The sequence below is a fragment of the Ammodytes marinus genome (assembly GCF_949987685.1).
Source record: "Ammodytes marinus genome assembly, chromosome: 10".
NCBI classification, from domain to species: domain Eukaryota; kingdom Metazoa; phylum Chordata; class Actinopteri; order Uranoscopiformes; family Ammodytidae; genus Ammodytes; species Ammodytes marinus.
The window spans coordinates 17,737,515-17,760,215 of NC_137214.1; the positions used below are offsets into that span (position 1 = coordinate 17,737,515).

Consider the following 22,701-nt stretch of genomic DNA (forward strand, 5'->3'; position numbering starts at 1 on the left):
ACTATGCCAATATAGCTGTCCATATAAACCCATTATAGATGGATCAGCAGTAGTGTTTTTTGATAAATGATAACAAGTATCTCGCCAGTTTTCCTGTTCAACTGTTAAAAGCGATCAGTAATCTCTTTAATTCAGCACAAACTTTATTCATCTAAAGTTTCTTTTTCAGCACAAACTTTACTGTTTTGGTTGGCTCTCACGGCTCTCATCAGCATGGGACAGTTTTCAGAAAAGGCCATGTTGCACAGTACCTGCTGGATGTGTAAATAAGCAACTGATTGCTGATCACAAAGTGATTATATTGAGGTTACAGCTTGTTTCTATTCCCTGCCAAGTTACCAAAAAAAAACTGTATTGCAGGTTTAAACTATAAACCTTTGTAATTGGGTCAAAAAGCAGCCATATTTGACCATAGCCTATGTGTGGGAAACACTGTGTTTACTTATTTTAATAATAGTATAAATGTTAAAAAGAAAATTAAAAAAAAAATCTAATTTTATAGTAAATATATCTTCATTATTTATACTGAGATTCTTCTTTTTACTTAAAAACAGAAAAGACTAAACAATTCTGACTCAGCCACGGAGACTGAGTAATTGCTGGGATCTTAAGAAACCCTGTGTTTGTAGGCCTACATGATGATCTACAGGCTCTGTTGTGGTGGACCAACCCTTGTGTAAGTTGTCCCTGACACCTACAATGCACTCCAACATCTCCTCTACCACACCATGCCATCCATCATAAACCCTTGTTGTAGGTCACCACCTTGCAATCTGTTGCCATGGCGATCTCTGGCTCCAGGCAAGCCACCTCAATCTGAAGAGAAAAGAAAAAAAAAGAGACAGACTCAAGATTAATTTGAAATCAGTTTCTAAGCATTAAAAAAATCACTTTGACTTCTAATTAGATGTGGAAAGAGACATCTGGAATGAGAGCTGAATAAGAGCTTTTGCATGTCAAGTGGTGTATATGTAATTACATTCTTTACCCCCCAGCTGCTCCCTTTGCCATCTGGCCTTGAATCAGAAGCAAAAGGCAGTGGAAGCGATGCTTTACTGTTAGCCTACCTGAGACATCTGTGGGAACAGGCTGATGGCCAGAGGCAGGGAGAGGCCGAAGGTAACCAGGCACACCAAGCTGTGGATGGGCAGCAACAATCTGCGGTTGCATTGCAGGAATCGCATCCTGAACAAGACAGTGAAGAGAAGAAACGTGAGCCTGCTGTGTGGATCGATCCCAGATGAATACTGGCAGTTCTTTTTGGATCTGGAGATCTGGATGTTACGTGCAGATTTAGGGGAGATTTATTTTGTCTGTGTGAAAAGTTTCAGTTCTAGGTCAGACTGCAGTTTTGTTCCTTTATTTTATGTGAAAATATAGAAAAAACTGTATTATTAGATTGTATTCATGTTTTCTTCTCTTTCTGTGACCTACTCCTGATAGCACTTCAGGGCACAACATATGTTGATTCTGGCTCATTACACAAAAATCTTTCAAATTGTATTTTTTGACCAAAAAAAGAAAAGAAAAAATGGCGCCCTAAAAAGACTGAGCAATATTTAAGAAAGGTAAAGTTGAGAAAAACTGGGTTATAGGGCAGGTTTTTCAAACCATGAAACAGATCGTTTGTAATGTTAAATGATGCAAAATAGACAATCTTAAGTATGAAAAAAAGTTTTTGAGTTTGTTTGCATTGTTATGTTCTATGCCTTATAAATGTATTTTTAATGTTTAGATTTCCCTGTGTGTATTTTTGACATTTCAAAGACCTAAAGAGAAGTAAAAGATGTATTTTAATTAATCAATAATAACTGTAGCACCTAATTATCATACATTGTTTATCTATACAAACCTCTCTAGGTAGGACATGATGATGGGGGGCAGGACAAAGATCGGCATGGGTAGGACCACACGTGTGAAGGCGGTCTCCATGATGGCCTGGGGAGAAGGATGAGAGCATTGTGCACACGCTTCATTTCAAATACTGCAATGAGTTGGATTTAATTTTCTCTTTCATCAGATCAGATGGGTGCTGCGTGACAGGAGCCAAGCAGGAAATGATAATTTTTCCCAGTATCAGATTTAAAAATGAAATGTGAATGTTACTGAAATATATATAATATATATAGTATATCAGAAAGTGTACACACACATTCAGCGCAGTCAAGTAACGAGTATGCTGAGTATACAAAAAATAAATAAAATATAAAGCCACTCACATGCTTTGCAGCAATTTTGGAGGATCCCACCACATTCCCACTGTCGTCCAGCACGTCAATACCTTCAGAGAGCTCATTGTGCCTCATCAGACCCACATTACAGATGTTTGCACTGGCTGAGGATGAAGAAAGAAAGGCAGCTTTCACAATTTTACACTTTTTCCACTGGACAAAAACAGGTCAAAAGAAGAAAAAATATAAAATATAACATTAAAAATAACCTGATTAAAATAGAAGCACACATTTTTTTTTTAAACTATGAACTTCATTTGTTTATACAGAGATAATAATAACACAATTAACAACCTCTAATATGTTTGATTTATACATTATTATCTTATTTGTAACATGTGAAATCTGAATCATTAGTAATATGTTGTGACTATAAAAAAAAAGAAAACGTCACAAACCGCTACATCGGCTCCTTTGAGAACCTACCTACAGCTGGGAAGGGGACAAGTCTCTGAATTATCATTCTGGTCGCAGGACTCAGCTTGTTGGCCTTCTGAATCAGCACATTCAGCCCCACCTGTTAAATACAAAAAGTTATGTTGTTGCAGATAAATATAACGCCTGGTGAAATACACAAGCTCTGACTTACAGAAATACAACAGTCATGCAAAAGATAAAAAAGTATTACCAGCACTGCACAGCAAAAGATTTAGTTTCCTGAAAGTGAACATTGATGTGACTGAATTAGAGAAACACTCACTGCAATAGAAACAGCACTGGACACAGCTCCTACGTAGCCTTGAAGAAACTTAGATGTTGGCGTAGGCTGGGGAGGGACAAAATAAATGTAGTGTAACCGTTATAAACTTATTGTAATGACATGAAGTGTTGTATGTAAGAATATTAATTCAATATTAAAAGCAACCAAAATGAGGTAAAATGTCAAAGGTTTTAAGGGAGACTACCTTTGTGGCGTTGCGGTTGGCATAGTTCACGCAGGCATTGTGACTCTGGTTCAGCCACTGTTTGAAAGAAGGAATTGGGAATAAGGAGAAACAAAGGACGGTGAGAGAGAAATAAAGGAACAGAAGGAGATAGGGAGTGAGTATAGACAGAGGGACGAACTGTGATTTGATTTCACAGTTAATTAGAGGCTTACTACAGCACACAGACGGAGGTAAACAGAGCAGCTGAAATTTATTTTACAATGTCCTTATTCCACTGTAGAACAGGTGGGAAAGCACAGCATGTACACAAAATAAGTGCGATTAACAGATGTTCAAAATGTACAATAAATGCAATGGTTTTTACAATACTGTATGTTTACAGTACCTGCCATATAATGGTAGACACCACAGTCTGATTTGGGAGAAGAAGGCCAATGACCTAGATGAGACCAAGGAATAAGAGCTTATTTTTGGGGCAAAATAAGTCCAAAGTCTCATTCTATCCATCCCCAAACATGACAACCAAGTAAAGTACTATGAACAGCATGATTTAAAATGTATGATCTTCAGATGGGACTTACAATTGGCGTTCCAAATGGCACATAACCTGCACAGCGAAGAAATGATTGTAAGTGTAAAAGGATGACAAAATGAGGAACAAACTCCAGCAAAGATCTTCATCGGAGGTCGTACCTGACATTCGAAATGGCATGAAGATCTTCTCTCCTGTGTCAGGATGAATCATGGCCTGCATGTAGAGAGCATGACATCATCCTCATGCTGCCAGGAGCCCAGAGGTTTGAATGTATGAAGGTGCATTTAACTTAGACTTAGGACGTATGAGGGGTTATCCTACTTACCTGCTTGATTTTCTGGGCTTCCCATAGCTGCCAATGCAAGCAGTGCAGTTAAAGACAAATATTTTCAATCTTATTTTACACCCTATAGGGACATATGGTGTAATTGTATTATACTACAACATATTCTCTATTACTGTATATGACATCAACATCAGTAACATACTTGAAGATCAGAGACTCCAGGAAGAAGTCTGCCATGTTTATAGTCGTCGAGTAGTTGAACACATTCTTTCAACTGTTTCTACGAACACAGAAAAGGAAAATGGGAGTTCATGTATTCATGTTGATACTGTGTGTTTTGGACAGATTTTGTAAAGTACCAAGAATATATTGAAATTAGATACGCTGATAATTATAAATATGCTCTCTTCAAGATCAAGATGCACCATTACTCCTGTCTCATTGATAACCAGCAATGCTCCAATCTACCCCCATGACACCACCACCCTTCAGGTGCCCTTAACCTCTTTTAGCCTGTCTCAGCGTTCTTCTCCTCCTTATGGAAGCTCCTCGTGTCTACTGGCCGATCTCCTTCCTTTTGTCAACAAAGCACAAGCTCTATGAAAGCCTTCAAACTGGCTTCAGAGCACACGATAGCATGGAAACCGCCCCATCAAAATCACCAATGACCTCCTCACCTTTGCAGATCCCAATCATATCAGTCTTCCCCCAGTTTCCATAGACTCTCTACTTGGACCCCTCTTCCTCTTAGTCAGATCATCTTCAACCAAGGTCTAAGCATCCATTTCTATGTCGATGACAGAGTGCTGGATCTAAGCCCTTAACGATCCATTCAGCTTCCCCATTACAGTCCCTTGTCAACTGCCTCAAGATCTTGTCCTGGACGTGATTGGCTGCTCCATCTGCCATACCTGGGTGCCATTCTGGGACTCCACCCTCTCATTCTAGTCACAAATCAATCAATCAACAAAACTGCTTTCCACCATCGCAAGAACATTTTCAGGATCCGGCCTTAACTGTTAGACTGTGCCAGAGACATTCGTCCATGTCCTAGTCACCTTTCATTTGGATAAGTGTAATGGAGTCCTGTATAGGGTAAAAAAAACAAAGTCCTGGGCAGGCTCCACTCTAGTATGTATAGTATTTGCTCATCCACCTTCACTGTCTACCGGTCAGGTCCCAAATCTACAAATCCCTCTATACCCCTGCCCCCTAGTACCTATCAGAGCTTCTCTATCCCTATATCCTGTTCCGGAATCTGCAGTCCTCAGACACCGTTCTGCTCACCAACCCCCACACCAGCCTGCAAACTTTTGGGGACAGAGCCTTCATTGTATCAACCAAAGCAATGGAACCTTCTTTCCGCAGACATCCATAATGCTGCATCTGTGGACACTTTTTAAGAAACTCCTGAAAATGTACCTGTGTACCAAGGCAGGCCTGTGGTTATATTCTATCATCCTGGTAATAATTGCTATTATTGCTTTTATTTTTGTATATCGAGGGCTTGGAGCAAAAGGGGCGTAAGTGACATATTTTGCGAAAATGACTTTTATATATAATTTTAAAGGTCTTGATAAGTTCTATCAAATGGTGAAAGAATAACGTCACTAAACATTTTATTTTTTGAAATAAAGGCTAAAAACATAAAGGCGTAAGTGAAAACCTTCAGTTGAGTTTGGAGCAAAAAAGGCGTAAGTGCACTGAGCTTGGCGCACAAAAGGCGTAAGTGTATCATAAATAGGCTAAAGAGCTGACAATACTCGTATTGGCTTGGAGCGAAAAGGGCGTAAGTGACATTTTCTGAATTTTACAGGAGAGCAAAAACAAACTTTTTATTGATCATAAATATTTAAACAGCATATGAAATCAATCTCTACTTTAATAGAGATTAGGCTTCAAGGAATTAATATTTAATAAAAAAAAAAAAAAAGATTTATTAAAATAAAAAAATAAAAAAAGTGTTTATTTTAGTGTCCTATGTTCTCCATCATATGTGGGTATATCAAATTCTCCAAACATATTCAAAAACACCTTTTCTGTAGTATAAATGATGGTCTTTTCTGCAATCCCTCCATATTGTCAGCTCTTGAGCCTATTTATGATGCACTTACGCCTTTTGTGCGCCAAGCTCAACTGAAGGTTTTCACTTACGCCTTTATGTTTTCAGCCTTTATTTCAAAAAGTATAATGTTTAGTGACGTTATTCTTTTACCATTTGATAGAACTTATCAAGACCTTTAAAATGATATATAAAAGTCATTTCTAATCTCTATTAAAGTAGAGATTGCTTCCATTTGCTGTTTTTTGTTAAATATTTACAATCAATAAAAAGTTTGTTTTTGCTCTCCTGTAAAATTCTGAAAATGTCACTTACGCCCCTTTTGCGCCAAGCCCTCGATATTTTGATTTTGAAATATTGGATGGAAGCTCTCAACTTTGACCATGTTGAAAAGACACCAATAAGCAATACATCGGCAGGATAATGAAAATGTTTACCTCGGACACAAACAGGGTACTGGGGTCAATGATGTCTATGCAGTGTCTCAGACGGCCGAGGAAGGAACCCTAGAAAAGATAGAATGTCAAAGTTGGGACAGCAGGGGCAATTGTATACCCTTTTTCAATCAAACATTATTGTAAAAAAATAAAATCTGTGTTCAATGAGCTCCCCCGAGTTCCCCCAAAGGCATGTTACCAACGCATTTCAGCATGCTAGCATACCAGGATGGACACCTACCTGTTCGACTGGATATGCATTTTCAGGTCATACAAGAATATCTGCTGTGGTTCAAAAACTGAACTCGGGGAGCTTGTCAAACTCGGTTCAAATCGCACCTGTGCTGATCTATAGAGGGCTGAAAAGCCATGCTAATCAAAGCCTCATGAATCTGTAGTTCTAGAATCAAGACACCTGGACAATTCAGAAATAAATTCTGAGACATTTTCTTAAATCACGCAATGTTGCGCTCTATAATTTTACAAGTTATGTCATTCTAGAGTTATATAGATAGGTGACCGTCACAGGCACTTCCTGGTTTCCTTTCAGTGTGTATTTTGTTTTTAAAATGATTACATTTTTAAAGTGTGAAAATATAGAGCACAACATACCTCAGAAAATATCAAGTCTCAACAAGCAAACAGGAGCGTTAAGTTGTATGTGAAGTTTATCTTTTGACCTGCTCCCCATGACTACCAGTGTTTGAGCTTAGCTAACCTGGATGAGAGACCATTCTCAAAAATGCACGCACAGTTAAAGGAACTGTTTTCTGTCACCTTTTCTTGAGCTAAAAGTGAGTGAGGCTAAAAGCTAAAAATAAAAAGTCAAACTATTCCTTTAAACAAACAAGATTCAATATGTTAATAAGAGTTTAGAGGCGCTGGTAGGTGGATTTGTAACCTTCTATAATTAACCCATTTCAAGTATTTGTGCTCAATTACGCTAAATTAACCATCTGCTGGTTGTAGCTTCATATTTAGCATACAGACACAAGAGTGGTATTAATCTTTTCTCTTCCAAAAACAAGATTAAGTGTATTTCCCAAGTTGTCAAACTATTGCTGTACACTTTGTCTAAATTGTCATGCAGGACAATGAATCCTTGTTTGCTCTATCTGTAAAAGTAAAATGTGCCTTTTGAGATTAACTTTTAAGGAGATGTACTAGTCTTTGGGTAAGTCCCTATTTAACAAACACATTCTTCCGAGCTTGGATCTGCTAGTCAAGCGCCCTGTTCTCTGTTCCCTTCACTGTCTTCATCAGCATGCCAATTGCTAAGAATGTGTGCCAACATTCTGAAAAGGCCCAATAGCAGTGTATGCCAAGAGTCTCTTTGGCAAACCAGATAGGCGAAAACATGGCAGCTTCAATCAGATTCCCTCTGAGACATTTATCAGTTATGAACGGTAGAAACAATTCTTGGAAAGACAATGCATTTCCAGCAGGTCCTTGACTGACTGGAAACCTATGCAGTCCTCACAAAGACTGTAAATAAACCACCTCTCTGTACTGAATCGCAAAGTCATTCCTCCATCATATGTCTCCTCCTCTGACAGGCCATATGTGCTGCAGTGCTGTTTTGTAATAGTGGGGTAGAGAGGGGATCCATGTGAGGAGCCTGCTTTAATTATGCATGAGTTTCAGCTCCCCGGAGAGTACACAACAAGGCTAGCAGAGACCGCGGAGCGCGGCAGAGAGCAAAGACAAACGGAGCAAGATTTATGCTGATTCAAGGGCTGGCCTAATTTTAACTGCTTTTGACGCAAGGAACTGAAATGATTACAGCACCCTTATCTACCCGACATGAACTTCAGATTGCAGATGGAAAAATAAAAGGGATTTATTTGGGTCGGATGAAAAAAAATTCAAACTGAAAAAAAAAGAAGAAAATCATAACAAACTTGAGGATGTGGCCCAGAGGAAGCTTGACCCCTGGGATCCGCTGTCACACTATGATTGAATAAATAAGTTAGCTCAAATGTAGTTTTCTTTTTTCTTTTTCCACAGTTTTCCCATGTTGTCAAAACCTGCAATAACTGTTTTGATAGCTCATCTCACTTGAGACAATAGCAGTGCAAAATGTTTAGTGACTTATTTGGACTACACTATCTGTATGTGGACTTTAACATCCGGTTAATAATTCCCTTAAGGCTTCAGTTTAATAAATGGCTTTCGCCAAGTGTAACCAGCGTGCAGCTTCCTCGGTTAACGTGAAGGTCACATTATCTCTCAGGGCTGACCGATGCAAATTCATTTGTGAGGGCGAAAAATTGAGTAATGGGCTTCAGATAAGGACTGACAGCACATAAATCTCGATAACACAGATGGGGCAAGATGCAGAAAGCATCTTTGGGAAAATAAATTAAAAAAAACTGAGGCCGTTAAGTGTGATAGGCCTACATAATGATGGGCACATTTCGAGACACGTCATCTGAAATGTCCAACAGTTGGGATTAAAAGCCTGTAACTGAAAGAAAAACAAACACAAATGCACATTAGTTGCGATAAATTCACAAAAAAATAAAAAATTATGGCCTGCCTTTGAATGTAGCCTACGCGTGAGATCTCATATGTCTGTGTTGCAGACCTGAACGCTGATAAAATCTTTCCCTGAGCAGCACCGAGGCAAGGCGTGTGGAATCTGTCAGAGATGATTTAACAGCGACATGACACTGCCGACTGACTAGTATTCTTCCCTATATTAGAAGAGCTGCAATAAACTCTGAACTCATGTAAAAAAACACTCTGGAGTTCATTATCAGTGGGAAGTTATTGCGGTTGTATAACAAAGGCTCGGATCGCAGTTTAAAGGCAACTTTGGCTGCACAGTGTCAGCATCCAGATCAGTCGGAGCAGGGTAGCAGCAGGAGGAGGGGGAGCGGGGAAAGGGATGGGGTTGTTTTCCACCCGAAAGACTTAACAACTAAATGTCATTAATTCGAGTACTTACCTGGTCGTATCGGGATCTTCCAAGCTGGAAAGCAGGACACGCTGCAGACTCCGCCATGACACCCTACTATAATTTATCAATGAACTGAATCATGAACGGATTTTTCAAGTAGAGCGAACTACATTCAATGTGTAACTAGCAGCAGTGGAGCAACGAGTCGCTTTGTCTATTGGGAGGTGTAGTCCTCCCGTATCCGCGAACGCAAGCAAAGTTGAACAGCGTGACTACACATCCCAAAGAATCGATGAGGTGAAAGCAATTGCATAACCGCTCCAATTGATCTTGGGGAGGGATAAACAGTTGGTGTACGCACCCATGGGTGTCAATTAATCATCTTGGATGTGAAGAGGTGTGGCCTGAAAAAAGCAATAGCCTGTGTCTGCAGGGAGCTGGTAGGGAGTCGATCATGGACATATAAAGGAGTAGATGCATCAGCCGAGCTGCTTTCAGGTTCACTTGATGATACAAAAAAAAATAAGAAAAGTGTAAATAACCATATGCATAGAAGCCTACCCTTCAGATGGAGATTTTACACAAAAAAAATCGCATAATATAGCGATTATAGACTTAACAACATATTCTGAGATGATTCAAGAAGAATATTCACATAATTGATTTAGAAGCCTATATAACACTATATGACGCATTGTGCAGTATAAATAGTGACATGTTGCTAATACAGTAACATCTCTGTAGGACTATTCTCTCATCTTTACAACTAATTGGGAAGTAAAATGGAAAGCTGCTGTTCCACGTTAGACTGATCCAAACATACAATAACCCTCATGGGAACTCCATATGAACAACAAACAGGCTTGTGCTGTTTTATCAGAAATGTATGTAAACTGTGAATCTGCCAAGCAGAGGAAAAGGTACTGTATGCTGAACCAGCAGGTTTCCAATCTAACTGTGTAGTGCTCTCTAGTGGAGAGTAAGCATTACTGCAGCATACACACTGAGCTCCGGTCAGTAACAAACATAAACTCATTAGAAACGTTAGTTCATGTGCACTTTATTATATTACAGTACAGTAATGCGGTCATGTAAAGCATTGCAAGTAGCTACAGTGGTACTAGAGTGATTTTGGAGAATATATTATCATGGCAAAAGTACATTTTAGAAATAACTTATAGCACTCTTTTACTGCTGTGATGCTTTGTTACTTTTTCAGTTTAATGTTGCTTTTTCACCAAAACATAAAAATATATTCAAACATTCTAGTGGTTTTGTGTGTTAACAAACAAAACAAATAAATAAAATACAAAACAATAAGTCTTCATCCTCTTTAGTCCTTTAGGGCACAAACATTAATATATATTTTTTTTTATCATACACCAATGTTTATGCAGAAACATTTCTTATTATAGTATTCACATTGCAGCACAGCATTTTATGAAGTGTTTTTAGCCTTTCTTAAATTCTTTTTGAAAACATGAAAATTAACTAAGGTAACCTTTGTGCACCTGACATTTGATAAAACAGTTTGAGTGGAAAATTGTGTCAAAATTTAGTTTTTGCACTTCCTCAGTTGCAATGTTTAAGGTTACATGAGATAACACCATATTTTACCAGAGGAACACATTTGATGAAATTCCAAAAAGTGTTTTCTCTGGCAGTCTTTTATTTTATGCACATGTGAAAGCAGCGAGTTTAATGTTTAAAGCAGCTGACTACCTTAAATTATTCTAGTAAGCATTGATAAAATAATCATTTGCATCCACTTTGATAAAAGCTTTTTCTCTTCGTATTCAGTTCTGTTTTCTTTTCTACCAAATTGTCATTGCAACCAGCATGCATGTTGGGTAATATCTTGTCTACATCAACAGGGCAGTATTAGCAGTGAGAAGACCTGGAAGATTGTGTGATCTGACTGTGTGGAATATTTGTTTGACTCTCTCTCTAGAACAGTGATTTCCAATCTTAAATCTTGAGGAAACAGTATTCTAGAAGATCATACATTGTGTGCTAAACACCATAGACACAATAAAACGGTGGTCACTTGTGTCTAGTGCGCACCTGAAGCAGCGTGGGCGTCTGCTCCATGATCCGCAGTAAGAGATTATCAATGTAGTCCTCCATGTCTCGAACCTGTGCCTTGACCTTTTTAAGTTCATTCTCACATTTGTGCAGCTGTGCCTCCTGCTGCTCTGAGGCCGCCTGCTGCTTCTGCATGTCCATCTCCTGCTGCAGCAGCAGGGAGATCAGCTCCATGTTGGTCAGGTGCTGGTACTGGGCCGTGTTGATCACTGTCAACTCCTGTGAGAGGGTAGAGATGGAAGAGGCCATGAATATGTGCTGGCGGGTAAATGTCACACTTAAAGGAGCAGTTCAACACGCACTGGTATATGTTTATTACAGGCTTGGCAATATTATAATAATAATAATAATAAGAAGAAGAAGAAGAAGAAGAAGAAGAAGAAGAAGAAGAAGAAGAAGAAGAAGAAGAAGAAGAAGAAGAAGAAGAAGAAGAAGAAGAAGAAGAAGAAGAAGAAGAAGAAGAAGAAGAAGAAGAAGAAGAAGAAGAAGAAGAAGAAGAAGAAGAAGAAGAAGAAGAAGAAGAAGAAGAAGAAGAAGAGAAGAAGAAGAAGAAGAAGAAGAGTTACATGAGAAGATATACTAAATAAACAACATGTTTATATGTGAGTTTTAGAGGTTTAGGGGTTTTTGCTTTTGGACAGAGCCAGGCTAGCTGTTTCCCTCGATTTTACCAGGTCTTTGAGACAAGATAAGCTAACTCTCTCCTGACTGTGTCTCCATACAGACATTAAGGTCATATCAATATTCTCACCTACTGTAACTCTCAGCAACATAGCAAATAAACATTTGTCCAAAACTGTCAAACTATTCCTCCAAATGAGAAATTGTGATTAAAATGACTTGCTTACTGCTATCCTAAAATGTTGACTACGCCATATTATGGGGGGTTTCAGGTGGTAAAAAATGTATTGAGTCACAGGAAACAATTAAGTCATCCTAACAGTGTTGCTTCTGCAGTGTTTTTATTAACACCAAGTACACGTGCTGGTGTTTATAAATGCTCAAGGAGGGACCTGATTGTGGACCTAATGGCTTTCTTTACATTAGTAGTATGACATCTTTATAACTTAGTTCCTTCACTGTTTCCAAAAGGGGGACTCAGACAGCATTATGGGTATATTTTGAAAATTGACTGTGATTTTTGGATCCTGAATGCCAGTTGTAAGACTGTTGGTGGAAGGACCTGGAAACTCATTCCTCCATTAATTTCCCCTAAACAGCATCAACATCCAGCCATATCATCTCACTGCTTGACACACTGTTACTGAAGCAGTCCTAAGTGTTACAGGAAGACTAAAAGCATACTTTTAGGAACACTGTTATCTGGGCCAAATAATTATGTCACACCTGAGGCTGAGGAGTAATGGGATCAGCATTTCTCTTCCAAGTGTTGGAAGTAACCGTGGTCTAACAGGGCACAGTAGGTAGCAGGCAGCTGCATTCTTTGATGCAGTGGAAGAATACAGATCCGTAAAAGTACTAAAACCCCACTGTAAACTAATCCATTATAAGTAACATTTCTGCTGAATGAACATGTAAGTTTAACTATGTAGGCATATAATGAAAGGTTCTGTTTAAAAATAACCTTTGATTTTTTAAATAGTAATTCACAGTTAATAATGTTTCCTCCATTGGCTATATAGTTAATAGTAATAATTTAAACTGTACTTGTATATACATTTGGGTAAAGCATCATATTCTATTGAATCTTTTTTATCTTTTATATTTAAAACAATCTTAATTGGCCTTACCAGCATACACCACTATTAAATGGTGTGTAATGTCTTTTTACAGTTAAATTGGAAATATCGCAAACCATTATATGAAAAGGATTATTCTAAGCTTACAAATCACTGTTATGATTTGATTGGTTTTGGCGATTACAAAGGATCAATAAAGGCAGTTGTGTTTTTGTTTCACAGTACCTGAATCCTCTCAGGCTCAGCTGTAACCTGGTGGGCGGCGCGTCCAGGGTGGATGGTTGACTTCAGCTTCTCCAGAACTGAACGGCCATCCTTCTTCTCTAATTGGCTGGAGGTCAATGGCTTCACTGGATGAGGTCTGCAAAGTAGAGGTCAGCACTAGTATTTAAACATGGTGAACTTTGTGTTTATTAAATGTGATTAATTGTTTGTTAATGTCTTGTATGGTTAAATGATCACACGCTTCCAGATAAAGGTACATTTGACCCTTGATTCTTTAAAGAAATAGAAAGCAATATCTAGGAAAGATTTAAGAAGCAACTTGTGTTGTTGTGCTTCAATAACTGCAGCAATAACAGGAGTTTTACTCAAATGTGAGTGCAGTGACTCGCTTGCTACTCAAGGATGAAACCGTCATAGGATTGACTCTACGACGATGACAACAAAAACAACACCAACAACAACAACAAGAACAAGGGAATGTTATAGAAACAGACAATTAGAATAAATCTAGAGAAATCAAAGCCACTTTGTGATCACATCAGAGCAAATAATTGGGTTTATGAGATAACACTTCATGTTTTTGCCTTAATTTTTGATATACCAAACCAAATTAAATATAGATAATACAATGGCTGAGTAGCAGTGACTCTATAGTCCTTTGTATCCAAGCCAAAAAATGCATGTGCATATCCCAACAAAGTACATTCATAAATTGCTTCTAGAGACTGAACCCATGTTTGCAACTAGATGCTTGAGGCCCTCTGAACTGCAACACATTACAAATCTTTAATCCCCTTAATGATTTAATCCTCGCACCCTAGAGAGGCACTGTTACTGTCCTCAACTCATTTTCTAAGAATACAGTACATCATATGTACACTTATATACATATCAACTATGTTCTGCCCTTTGTTTTGGGGAGCCTTAAGTCTGAAATTACAGTTATACTGACTGAAACAGAATCTCTGACCAAGACAACCCTACAGACGCAATGGCACTGGCAGTTAGCTTTCATTTTAAGATTCCAGATTTCCTGGACGTGATGCATCAGGTGGGCAAAGTAGCAGCAAGAGCAGAAACAAGTGTAAGACGACAAGAAGCTGAATAATGAGATGAAAACATAAATATGAAGCAAAGCCAAGAACAGTGCTGCAGGTGTCATCCAACCACTTTGGATGAAAAAGAGAGAACTGATAAAGGCATGCATGCATTCAACATCAAACAAGCCAGGCCATCATTAAACAACAATCAGAGCAAAGTAATTAATTTATAAACATTATGTGTTTTGTGATGGATGTGGAAATTGTGTCTCTTATTCTAGATTTTCATCAGTTTATAAATATCTACTAAAGCCACATCCTAGTCTGAGGATTCTCACCTGCTCTCCTGAGGGGGCAGGTTGTTAGCTGGCTGAGTCTCCTCAGGCAAAAGTGAGTGCCGTGCATCGACCAGGGGCTGGTCTGTGGTGGAGGTGGTAGAGTAGGAGGAGGAAGATGAGGTGTAGGGGGCCACGGTCACAGTAGTGCTGGCTCCAGCACTCAGCCCAATGCTTGAGGGATATATGGAGGGGCAACAAAAAGGGGTAGGATGCTGTGTGGCTTGTGCGTCAGCTGACAGGGTGAGTGTGCAAGGGGTGGAGGGAGAAGAGGGTTCAGACTCTTGCAAAGATTGCCCAATCTTTGACTTTGAAGGGGTTCTCGAGTTGGGTGCTACCTTTGCGTGAAGGTCTTCAAAACTGATGTTGGAGGATTTTCCTGCTCTGCAATTTTCTGCCAGAAGAGAACTTGTGTTGTGTTCTGCAGAAATGTGTGACGTTTGATCTCCTTGCAAATCTGTTTGTTTATTAAATGCCAGTAAGGAAGAAAGAGCTGATTTAGTGGGCTGATAAGACAACGGCCCCTCGCCGACTCCTGAAATATTTTGAACAAGTGACAATAACTGTTCAAACTCTCTGTCTCCACTTTTGCTTTGGTTGTTTGGACTGCCACAGCTGTTCTGTCGGGACAATCCCTTCGGTCTAAGACGTGCACTAACCACTCCAGAAAATGTCTCCTGTGAACCTATTTTAGCTTGTGGGTTTCCATTATCATCAAAGTCCTTTTGTGTCTTTTTAAAATCACTTCCCGAAAGATCTTCCCTGGATTCAGTTTCAAGATTGGGTTGCTTAGAAGTTTGATTTTGTGACAATAAAGCAGCAATCTCACGACTGTTAACCCTGGAGTTACCCTGTGGTACCAAGATATTCTGTTCACATCGACAATCTTGGCAATTGTCTTGGCAAACTGGAGAGACTTTGCACAATTTGTTAGACGCTGCAGTTATTTCAAAGGAAGAGTTCATCTCCGGTATGTAGGTGTCCTTCAAAGTGAACATTTCACCAGGAGTGGTCACTGTCTCTGCATGGTAAGCGGCTATCTGTGACTCTGCTGTTGGTAGTGGGAAAGTCCCACCAAAACTGTTAATGCCTTTGAGAGTATCAACTACCTCGGAATGAGAAGAACCATCTGAATCAATAAAACTGAAATCTGAGTCATTCACATTCATGTTCAGATCTTCTAAGGTTAGAGAGAAAGACACATTATTGTTGATGGATGTTGTTTCAGGTGGACAAGACTTTAACTCCTCTACTGGAGTGGTTTTAACATCTAGTACCTTTGCATCTGACTTGGAAGGAGTTGCAGATGACAAAAGGTCCGCAACAGATATCTCACTATCAAGAACCATTTTAGGTCCAGAGTGCATAGATTTGATCTTGTCTCCAACAGTTTCTTCGGTGTTCAATGATAAACGATGGCTGTTGACTTTGGGTTGTCCATGGTTACCTCTACATACACGTCCATACAGGTCTTGCTCAAATAACATCCCACCCCAAAAGTCTGCTTCGTCTTCCAAAGGCTCATATTTGAACTTTTTGAGCTTTTCTTCTAAAATGACATTTGTGCCGGGTTGAGAGTGGACGCTGAGAGACTCAGAGATGTCGCTGCTCATGTGAGGGTCTGGAGATATACTGTTATTCTTGCATTCTCCTTCTTTTCCACATTGAAGCGAGGCCACGCCGGTCTGTGAAAGGAGGTAGGCTTCTTTGTGGACCGCTAGCTCTTGACCTCTGTGCAGCCAGCCATCCGAGTAGATCTCATTGACCGAAGTTCTTAAGGGTCTCCTTGGAGGCAAAGGTGGAGGCTCCTCTTCGCATGTTTGCAGCTCGTGTGCATGATTATTGGTATTAATCGGAAGATAACTTGGTCTAATGGAGGAAGTAATGGTTCTGTAATGTTTCTGAGGAATACTCCCATTAGGTGAGTTGATCCTGCTGGAGGCAAAGGCATCAAACGAGTCATCACATTCTCCTCCACTCTCTGACATGGAGCGAGGGGCAGAATGGCCAGTGGAATTCGGTGTGGCTGCTTTGGGTAATAACGCAGGGAGAGATATCTGTCTAGCTACTGGCCTGGGGCGATCCCGCTTTATGGAAGCCATATTTGCAGCATTAACATCATGAGCAGGGCTGGGTGTGCGCAGCTGTGAGGGCAGAGTTGTGTAATGAAAGGGGGATGAGCCAGAAGAGGAGCAAGGCGCAAAAGGAGGGGACCTTCGTGACTCTTCAGCTATGAGGTCCTCATAGAAGGGGTTGCGCTGCGAATGTGAGGGAAAAGGATTGGACGGGGAGATGGGTGTGGAGGAAGGAGATGGAGAGGGAGTGAAGGGATTGGTGTGATAGCAGTCATCAGGTGAGACATGCCCTGAGGGGGAGGAGCTCAGTGGGGGAACAGGGGAGCGGGGAGGGAGGGAAGGGGGTACATCTGAGCTGCTTTCTACTTTAGGAGAAACTTCCAGCCTGTGGAGGAAAATAGGGCACAATAGTCCTCTTAGTTAATGATGTGCCAGGTCACCATATGAGGAAAAATCTTTCTGGTACAAACAGAAAAGACAACCAACAAAGTGGGACAATGCTGTAACTCAGCTAACATCAGTAGATATACAACTGGTCAAATGAAAGAAATATGAAAACAGTAACACAAATTATATTTAAAAAAATTGAAGGACTGTGCACATTCGCAAAAGAATCAAGCAAAACTGAAATAAAGCATCATAGCCGTTCCAAGACCAATTCCAAAATTGGGTGAGCTCATATCAATATGGACAACACGCTTTTCTTTACATCATTTTGTGAGAGCATTTACCCAAAGCACAGTGATGTTTCATCTTTGATAGAGAAACATACATATACACAAGCTGATAAAGAAAATGGAAATGTCGGAGTGCTACTCGTGGAAAATATAGCATGTGATGATACGGCATGGTCGTTCAATGGAGAAAGCATATGGACTAAATAAATTCCATCTTCAAATGAGCAGGGAGCAGAGCAAACACTGAACTCAGGAGGACACACCCAACTGAATGCAGGCCACCCACGTGCCTGTTGTAACCAGGACAGAAAGAACATTCATCAAACACTGTTGAGGCCAGAGGCAATCCTGCAAACAACCTCAACTCACCTTGGCTTATTCTGGGAGTCTCCGGAGCCAAACCAACCTCTCAGCCTCCCCTCGGATGTCGAAGCAGCTTGGTTCAGGTCTGACTTAGCTGGGAGGGAATCACTCCTCCCTCCAGAGAATAACGTCTTTCTTAGCTTCCTCCCTTTGTCCGGTGAACCTGCCGTAGAGGAGACCACTGGCATTGCACCCTGCAAACCCCCTGTCTGAGCTTGCTGAGTTGAGAGAGACGATGCTTGAGCTTCTTTTTCTTCCTCCTTCTCCTCTTTCTTTGTCTTGTCAAAGGACCAACGTCTGCCCTCTGCGAAGGAACCTTTGTCCTCACTTCTCTTTGTGAGGTTCTGCAGGGAGCGAGATAGAGGGGAGCACTTCTCCAGCAGGACCATCTTGGACTGGTGGGCCCCCAAGCTCTTTGGGGTAGATGGCTCGGAGTCATAGACGTGGCTTCCATTTATACACAGGGAAGACTTGGACTGAGTCATGGTCTGACCCTTGAGAGACTCCACTGCAAGATTTGATCGAGGGAAGGCTGTCGTGATCTTACTTGCTTCATCGCTGAAAGCTCTCTTGTGTGTGAGAACCTTTGTGGTGTGCTGGCTGGTGAGCACTGTTGGTGGGAGGGAAGAACTGGGTTAAGAAGACAAATATGTTCTTTCTTTTTTATGTGAACAAAGGTAATTTCACTCAATTACTTCGCATCAACTCTTGAAGGAATGATCTTTTTCAGCTATCACAGATATATTGATATAGGGTATACATATTGCGTACAGAAATGACAAATATATGTTTGAGGTAGCTTCCTGGCTCAAACCTGAAGAGTATATTGTGCTCTGCTCTGCACAAGACTTCGTAATAAACATTAGAAAAACAAAAGTTTACAGTAAACAAGTTATAATTGTTTGCTGTCATCTGTTATTTAGAAACAGTGCCAACATTACATAGATTGTCCAACTGAGAGTTTGTTTTCTACAGTTTACTGTCCCACGGAGTAAATATTTTGGTCATAATTCTGTGATATTTCAAACTTAAGTGATCCTTATCAAATATAAGTTAATGTTAGTTCATGAGTATTTGTGTCAAAAAAATAACATTAGCCTATATATTGTGAGAATGCATTTAAATTGATATGACTTATATAGTATGTGCTGGTTCCTTTCCTGTGATGGGTACAGAGAGAGTGATAGCTAAAAAGAGTATGTTTCTGTATTTATTTTTATTTTTTAATGAGGCAATACCTTAAGACTTAATGTCATGCATATGAATCTATCGAAGCATACCTTTTTTAGCTAAATCTGTCTGTCCATAGTGGCTGTCCACTCTCACTTTGCTAGTGTAGATGGGAGAGCTGGGAGGGTCTGATAGCAGGTCCAGGCTGGGTGGAGGGCCGGGGCTATCACTGGCCATGGAAGACATGCTGTTATCTGAAGCCAGTGATGAGCACGACCTGGTGTCAGATGACTTGCGCAGTCTTCCTTTGAAGAAATCTTTCATCTTGCTCCTCTTCTCCTCCGCTATCTCCACATCAGATGACTGCACCGGAACTCCTCCCTGCTCTCCAAACGGCTGCCCCGCGGATCCTGACACAGCAAAGCGGCCGGGCACAATGGCTGAGGAAGACTCCACGTCCCCCCTCTTCCTCCCTGTGACGCGGTCCTTGAGCTTACCAAAAGCAGAGCGAGGTTTGTCCTTCATGGTGAGGTCGAACATGCTGGCTGTCATGTTGTTTCGAGTGAACTGGACTGTTACCTGAAGTTCACCGCGTTCCTTCTCCTTTCTACCCGCCTTAGAGTTGAGCTTGAACCATCTGAAACCATGGAAGAAAAGGGACAGTTGGCATCCACACTGTGACAGTCATTTTGCTGGGTATCTGATATGTAATGCTATGCAAAAGAACAAATAATTAGAGGCTGCTAAGATGTGTCATCTGGATGTTCCCTGGGACAAAACGAGCAACAAAACCAAACACTGATTTCCTTTACATGCTTTCCACATATTACATAATCTCTTGCTCCTGACATTGACAGCAGGCCGCAGAGCAGGAAATCACAACCCAATTTCCTCTGGGTTCACCCATGAAACACCCATGTGCTACATGGGCAACACTGCTTTAAGAGTGCAACCAATGAAATCCTCCCTCTGTTCCTGCCTCCTAAATCCATTGGAGTGGTGCAGAGAAAGTGTTGCAGAGCCAAAACTAACAGCAGGAATTCAGTGTGAGCTTCACTGAGCATAGAGAGGGCGGAGAGCCCACAATTAAAGCCAGATGTGTTGTATCACTTTGCTCTATTGTGCTCTTCGCTGTTGACAGTAGACATATTTCACGTGTTTCTGGTGAGTCAATACTGTTGACCCATCTCTCTAAAGATAAGACTTAGAGCCACATATTAAGGATTCACCAAAAGAGTAAACAAAAACAGTAACTCTGACAGTAGATAACTCAGTCACAGGTGATCCTCGGTTTAAGGGAAACACTCAGTCAGCTAAATAAGGTATATTCATTTGTAATGACTCCTTTGAAGTAGTATCATTTGTCCAGATACCCTCCAGATTTTCAGAAAGGTTATCATTTGTATCTGAATGAGTCATAACTGCTGTGATAATTAAGTCAGTTCAAATCATTCAATTCAAGGCAACAGCAGCCAACTATTATTTTTTGCAGCTCTGTTGTATATTAAATGAGCTACAGGAATCGCGTAGAGATTTAAAAGCCAACATAAATCATTTCGAATACTTCAAGATTTATCATAGAACAAAAGTAGAGTGCAATAAATGTCATTAATATCAACATCATCTATCTTAATTATGTCAACTCAAAAGAAATAATAGAAATACATTTACATGATGAGAGGAATGGCATATGTTATATTGGGACAATAAAGCCTGTTTTTTGATTAAGTTCATACTCCATAATTTTTATTTATTTATTTTTTATAATGGTTAACCTACTATTTGTTGTAAATCACTTTGTAACTTTTGTTTTTGAAAGGGGCAATATAAATAAAGTTGTTATTATTATCAATAATAATACAGTATAACTCAATAGTTAGGTATAGTTATTTGAGGATATAAATGGAGGATGTGCATTGTGCATAAAGATGGAGGCTTTCTGGCTAAAATCATTATTTATTCCACAATGGAAACTGCATATCATCTTGTTGATTGGCAGTGCATTGTGGGAGCTGCTGCTGGAGTAATAAAGGCCATCAGTTTAGAGGGCCTGTATGAACAAATACCATGACTTATACAGTGTTCAAGCTTTAGCAGACTTATGTGTCATCATGCAAAACACCAACACATCTCATTTCATTATTGAACTGTTATCTCCTCTTTTGAAAATTAATCAGTGAGACATGTTTTAAACAATCTACAGATACTGCTGTGTTTTGGGTTGGGAAAGCACATGGTTGGTGGTGAGGGGATTGTCCAAGCATGTGCAGGGAAGAAACTAATACCATATAACCCCATGAAAAAGCTGTATGACATGCTCCTGTAATCGCTAAACGGCCTATAACCCTGTCCTTGTCTGACATAACACATGACTTGTAAACTGACTAACTACACGCTTTGTCCTGACTCATGCTAGGTTGTAGCTTATTTCAAATGAAAACACATCAACGTACTCATCTCGGGGACACATCCCTTCCTGAAACACCCTATCCAGGGGAATGATGGTTTGACCGAGAAACACGTCTAGCCCGATGAGCACCCGGTGCATGACGGTGAAGACCAGGTCCCCGCTCCCCGGGGGGTAGGAGCCCCGGCCGCCGTCCTCCAGGATCCCGGGGAGCAGCTCGAAGCAGCACTCCTCGCTCCACTCGGGCATCTCCGCCTTCTCCACCAGCCCAGTGGTGTACTTCTCCTTGCCCACCTGGATGATGGTGTAGAGGTAGCGGCTGCCGTGCTTGCCCTTGGTGCGCAGTCCCCTCGCACGGAGCACGGTGACATTGACATGAGTGGGCACCCATCGCTGATCATCGTCCAGGTCTATCAGTGACATCATCTTGCACCGCTACACGTCGGGGGCGCAGAGGCTCGCCTATGTCTCCCCTTAAAAATCGTTGTCTTACTCAGTCTCCTGTGTTGCCAATGGGTTTGGGGATCATCCCCCCCTTTGCGCAGAGTTTAGCTGCTGCGCCAAAAAAAAACACCTCTGCAGAATTTCCCCCAAAAGTCTGCCGAGCCTCCGAAGGGGTTACCCGAGGTCAGTTTTCACACAACAGCAGCAGCAGACCCTGAGCCCATGTTCAACTGGAAGCACCGCATGACATCCCCAGATTAAATCAATGCAAACCAAGTTAGGCGAGTTGCGTTGCGTGCCGACTTCCACGCTCGGCACACATCAGTGAGTTTACTGTCCGAAATGCGCTCATTTTGCTCACGGCCCGCCCTCCTCCTCCTCCTCCTCCAGAGCAGCAGACCTGCATACAGTGAGAGGGAGCTGCCGCAGAATTAAAGAGAAACACCCAACCAAAGCTTTATCAGAGCAACAGACACACGTGCACGCTGCTATGCGCTGTGCTGTCAGAGAGAGAGAGAGAGAGAGAGAGAGAGAGAGAGAGAGAGAGAGAGAGAGAGAGAGAGAGAGAGAGAGAGAGAGAGAGAGAGAGAGAGAGAGAGAGAGAGAGAGAGGGGACAGGAGGGTAGACATGTGTCTGGTCTGCTGATCGGAACGTGAAACAGCAGGAAATGCGGACGCTCAAGTTTTTTGGGCAGAACTCTCAGAGAAGAGTATTTTCTTGCTAATCCTGGTAATTCTTTGATTATTTCGGGAACTATTGTTTTCAATCTAAACCTCTTGGTCAACGTCTTGCATTAGAGAAAACATATACATTAAGAATCGCTGAAGGGCTGTTGTTGG

At 40.7% G+C, this 22,701-nt stretch overlaps 2 protein-coding genes across 2 annotated transcripts; both read right to left on the reverse strand.

Moving 5' to 3' along the window:
* Window positions 1-197: 197 nt before the first annotated feature.
* sfxn5b (sideroflexin 5b) lies at window positions 198-9,445 on the reverse strand (the record flags this gene model as incomplete). The annotated part of the gene is made up of 14 exons (XM_080035375.1): window positions 198-816; window positions 1,068-1,185; window positions 1,853-1,938; window positions 2,220-2,335; window positions 2,658-2,748; window positions 2,932-2,997; window positions 3,137-3,193; window positions 3,504-3,557; window positions 3,700-3,725; window positions 3,812-3,866; window positions 3,979-4,005; window positions 4,142-4,219; window positions 6,439-6,507; window positions 9,389-9,445. The coding sequence occupies 14 exons, from the start codon at window positions 9,443-9,445 to the stop codon at window positions 739-741; spliced, it is 978 nt and encodes a 325-aa protein (XP_079891501.1). The 3' UTR covers window positions 198-738.
* A 985-nt stretch (window positions 9,446-10,430) lies between these two features.
* Window positions 10,431-22,159, reverse strand: LOC307256379 (uncharacterized protein). Its single transcript, XM_080035310.1, has 6 exons — window positions 21,464-22,159; window positions 19,121-19,647; window positions 17,847-18,450; window positions 14,729-17,185; window positions 13,351-13,486; window positions 10,431-11,644 (listed from the first exon to the last, which is right to left on the reverse strand). The coding sequence occupies exons 1-6, from the start codon at window positions 21,841-21,843 to the stop codon at window positions 11,384-11,386; spliced, it is 4,365 nt and encodes a 1,454-aa protein (XP_079891436.1). The 5' UTR covers window positions 21,844-22,159; the 3' UTR covers window positions 10,431-11,383.
* Window positions 22,160-22,701: the final 542 nt, after the last annotated feature.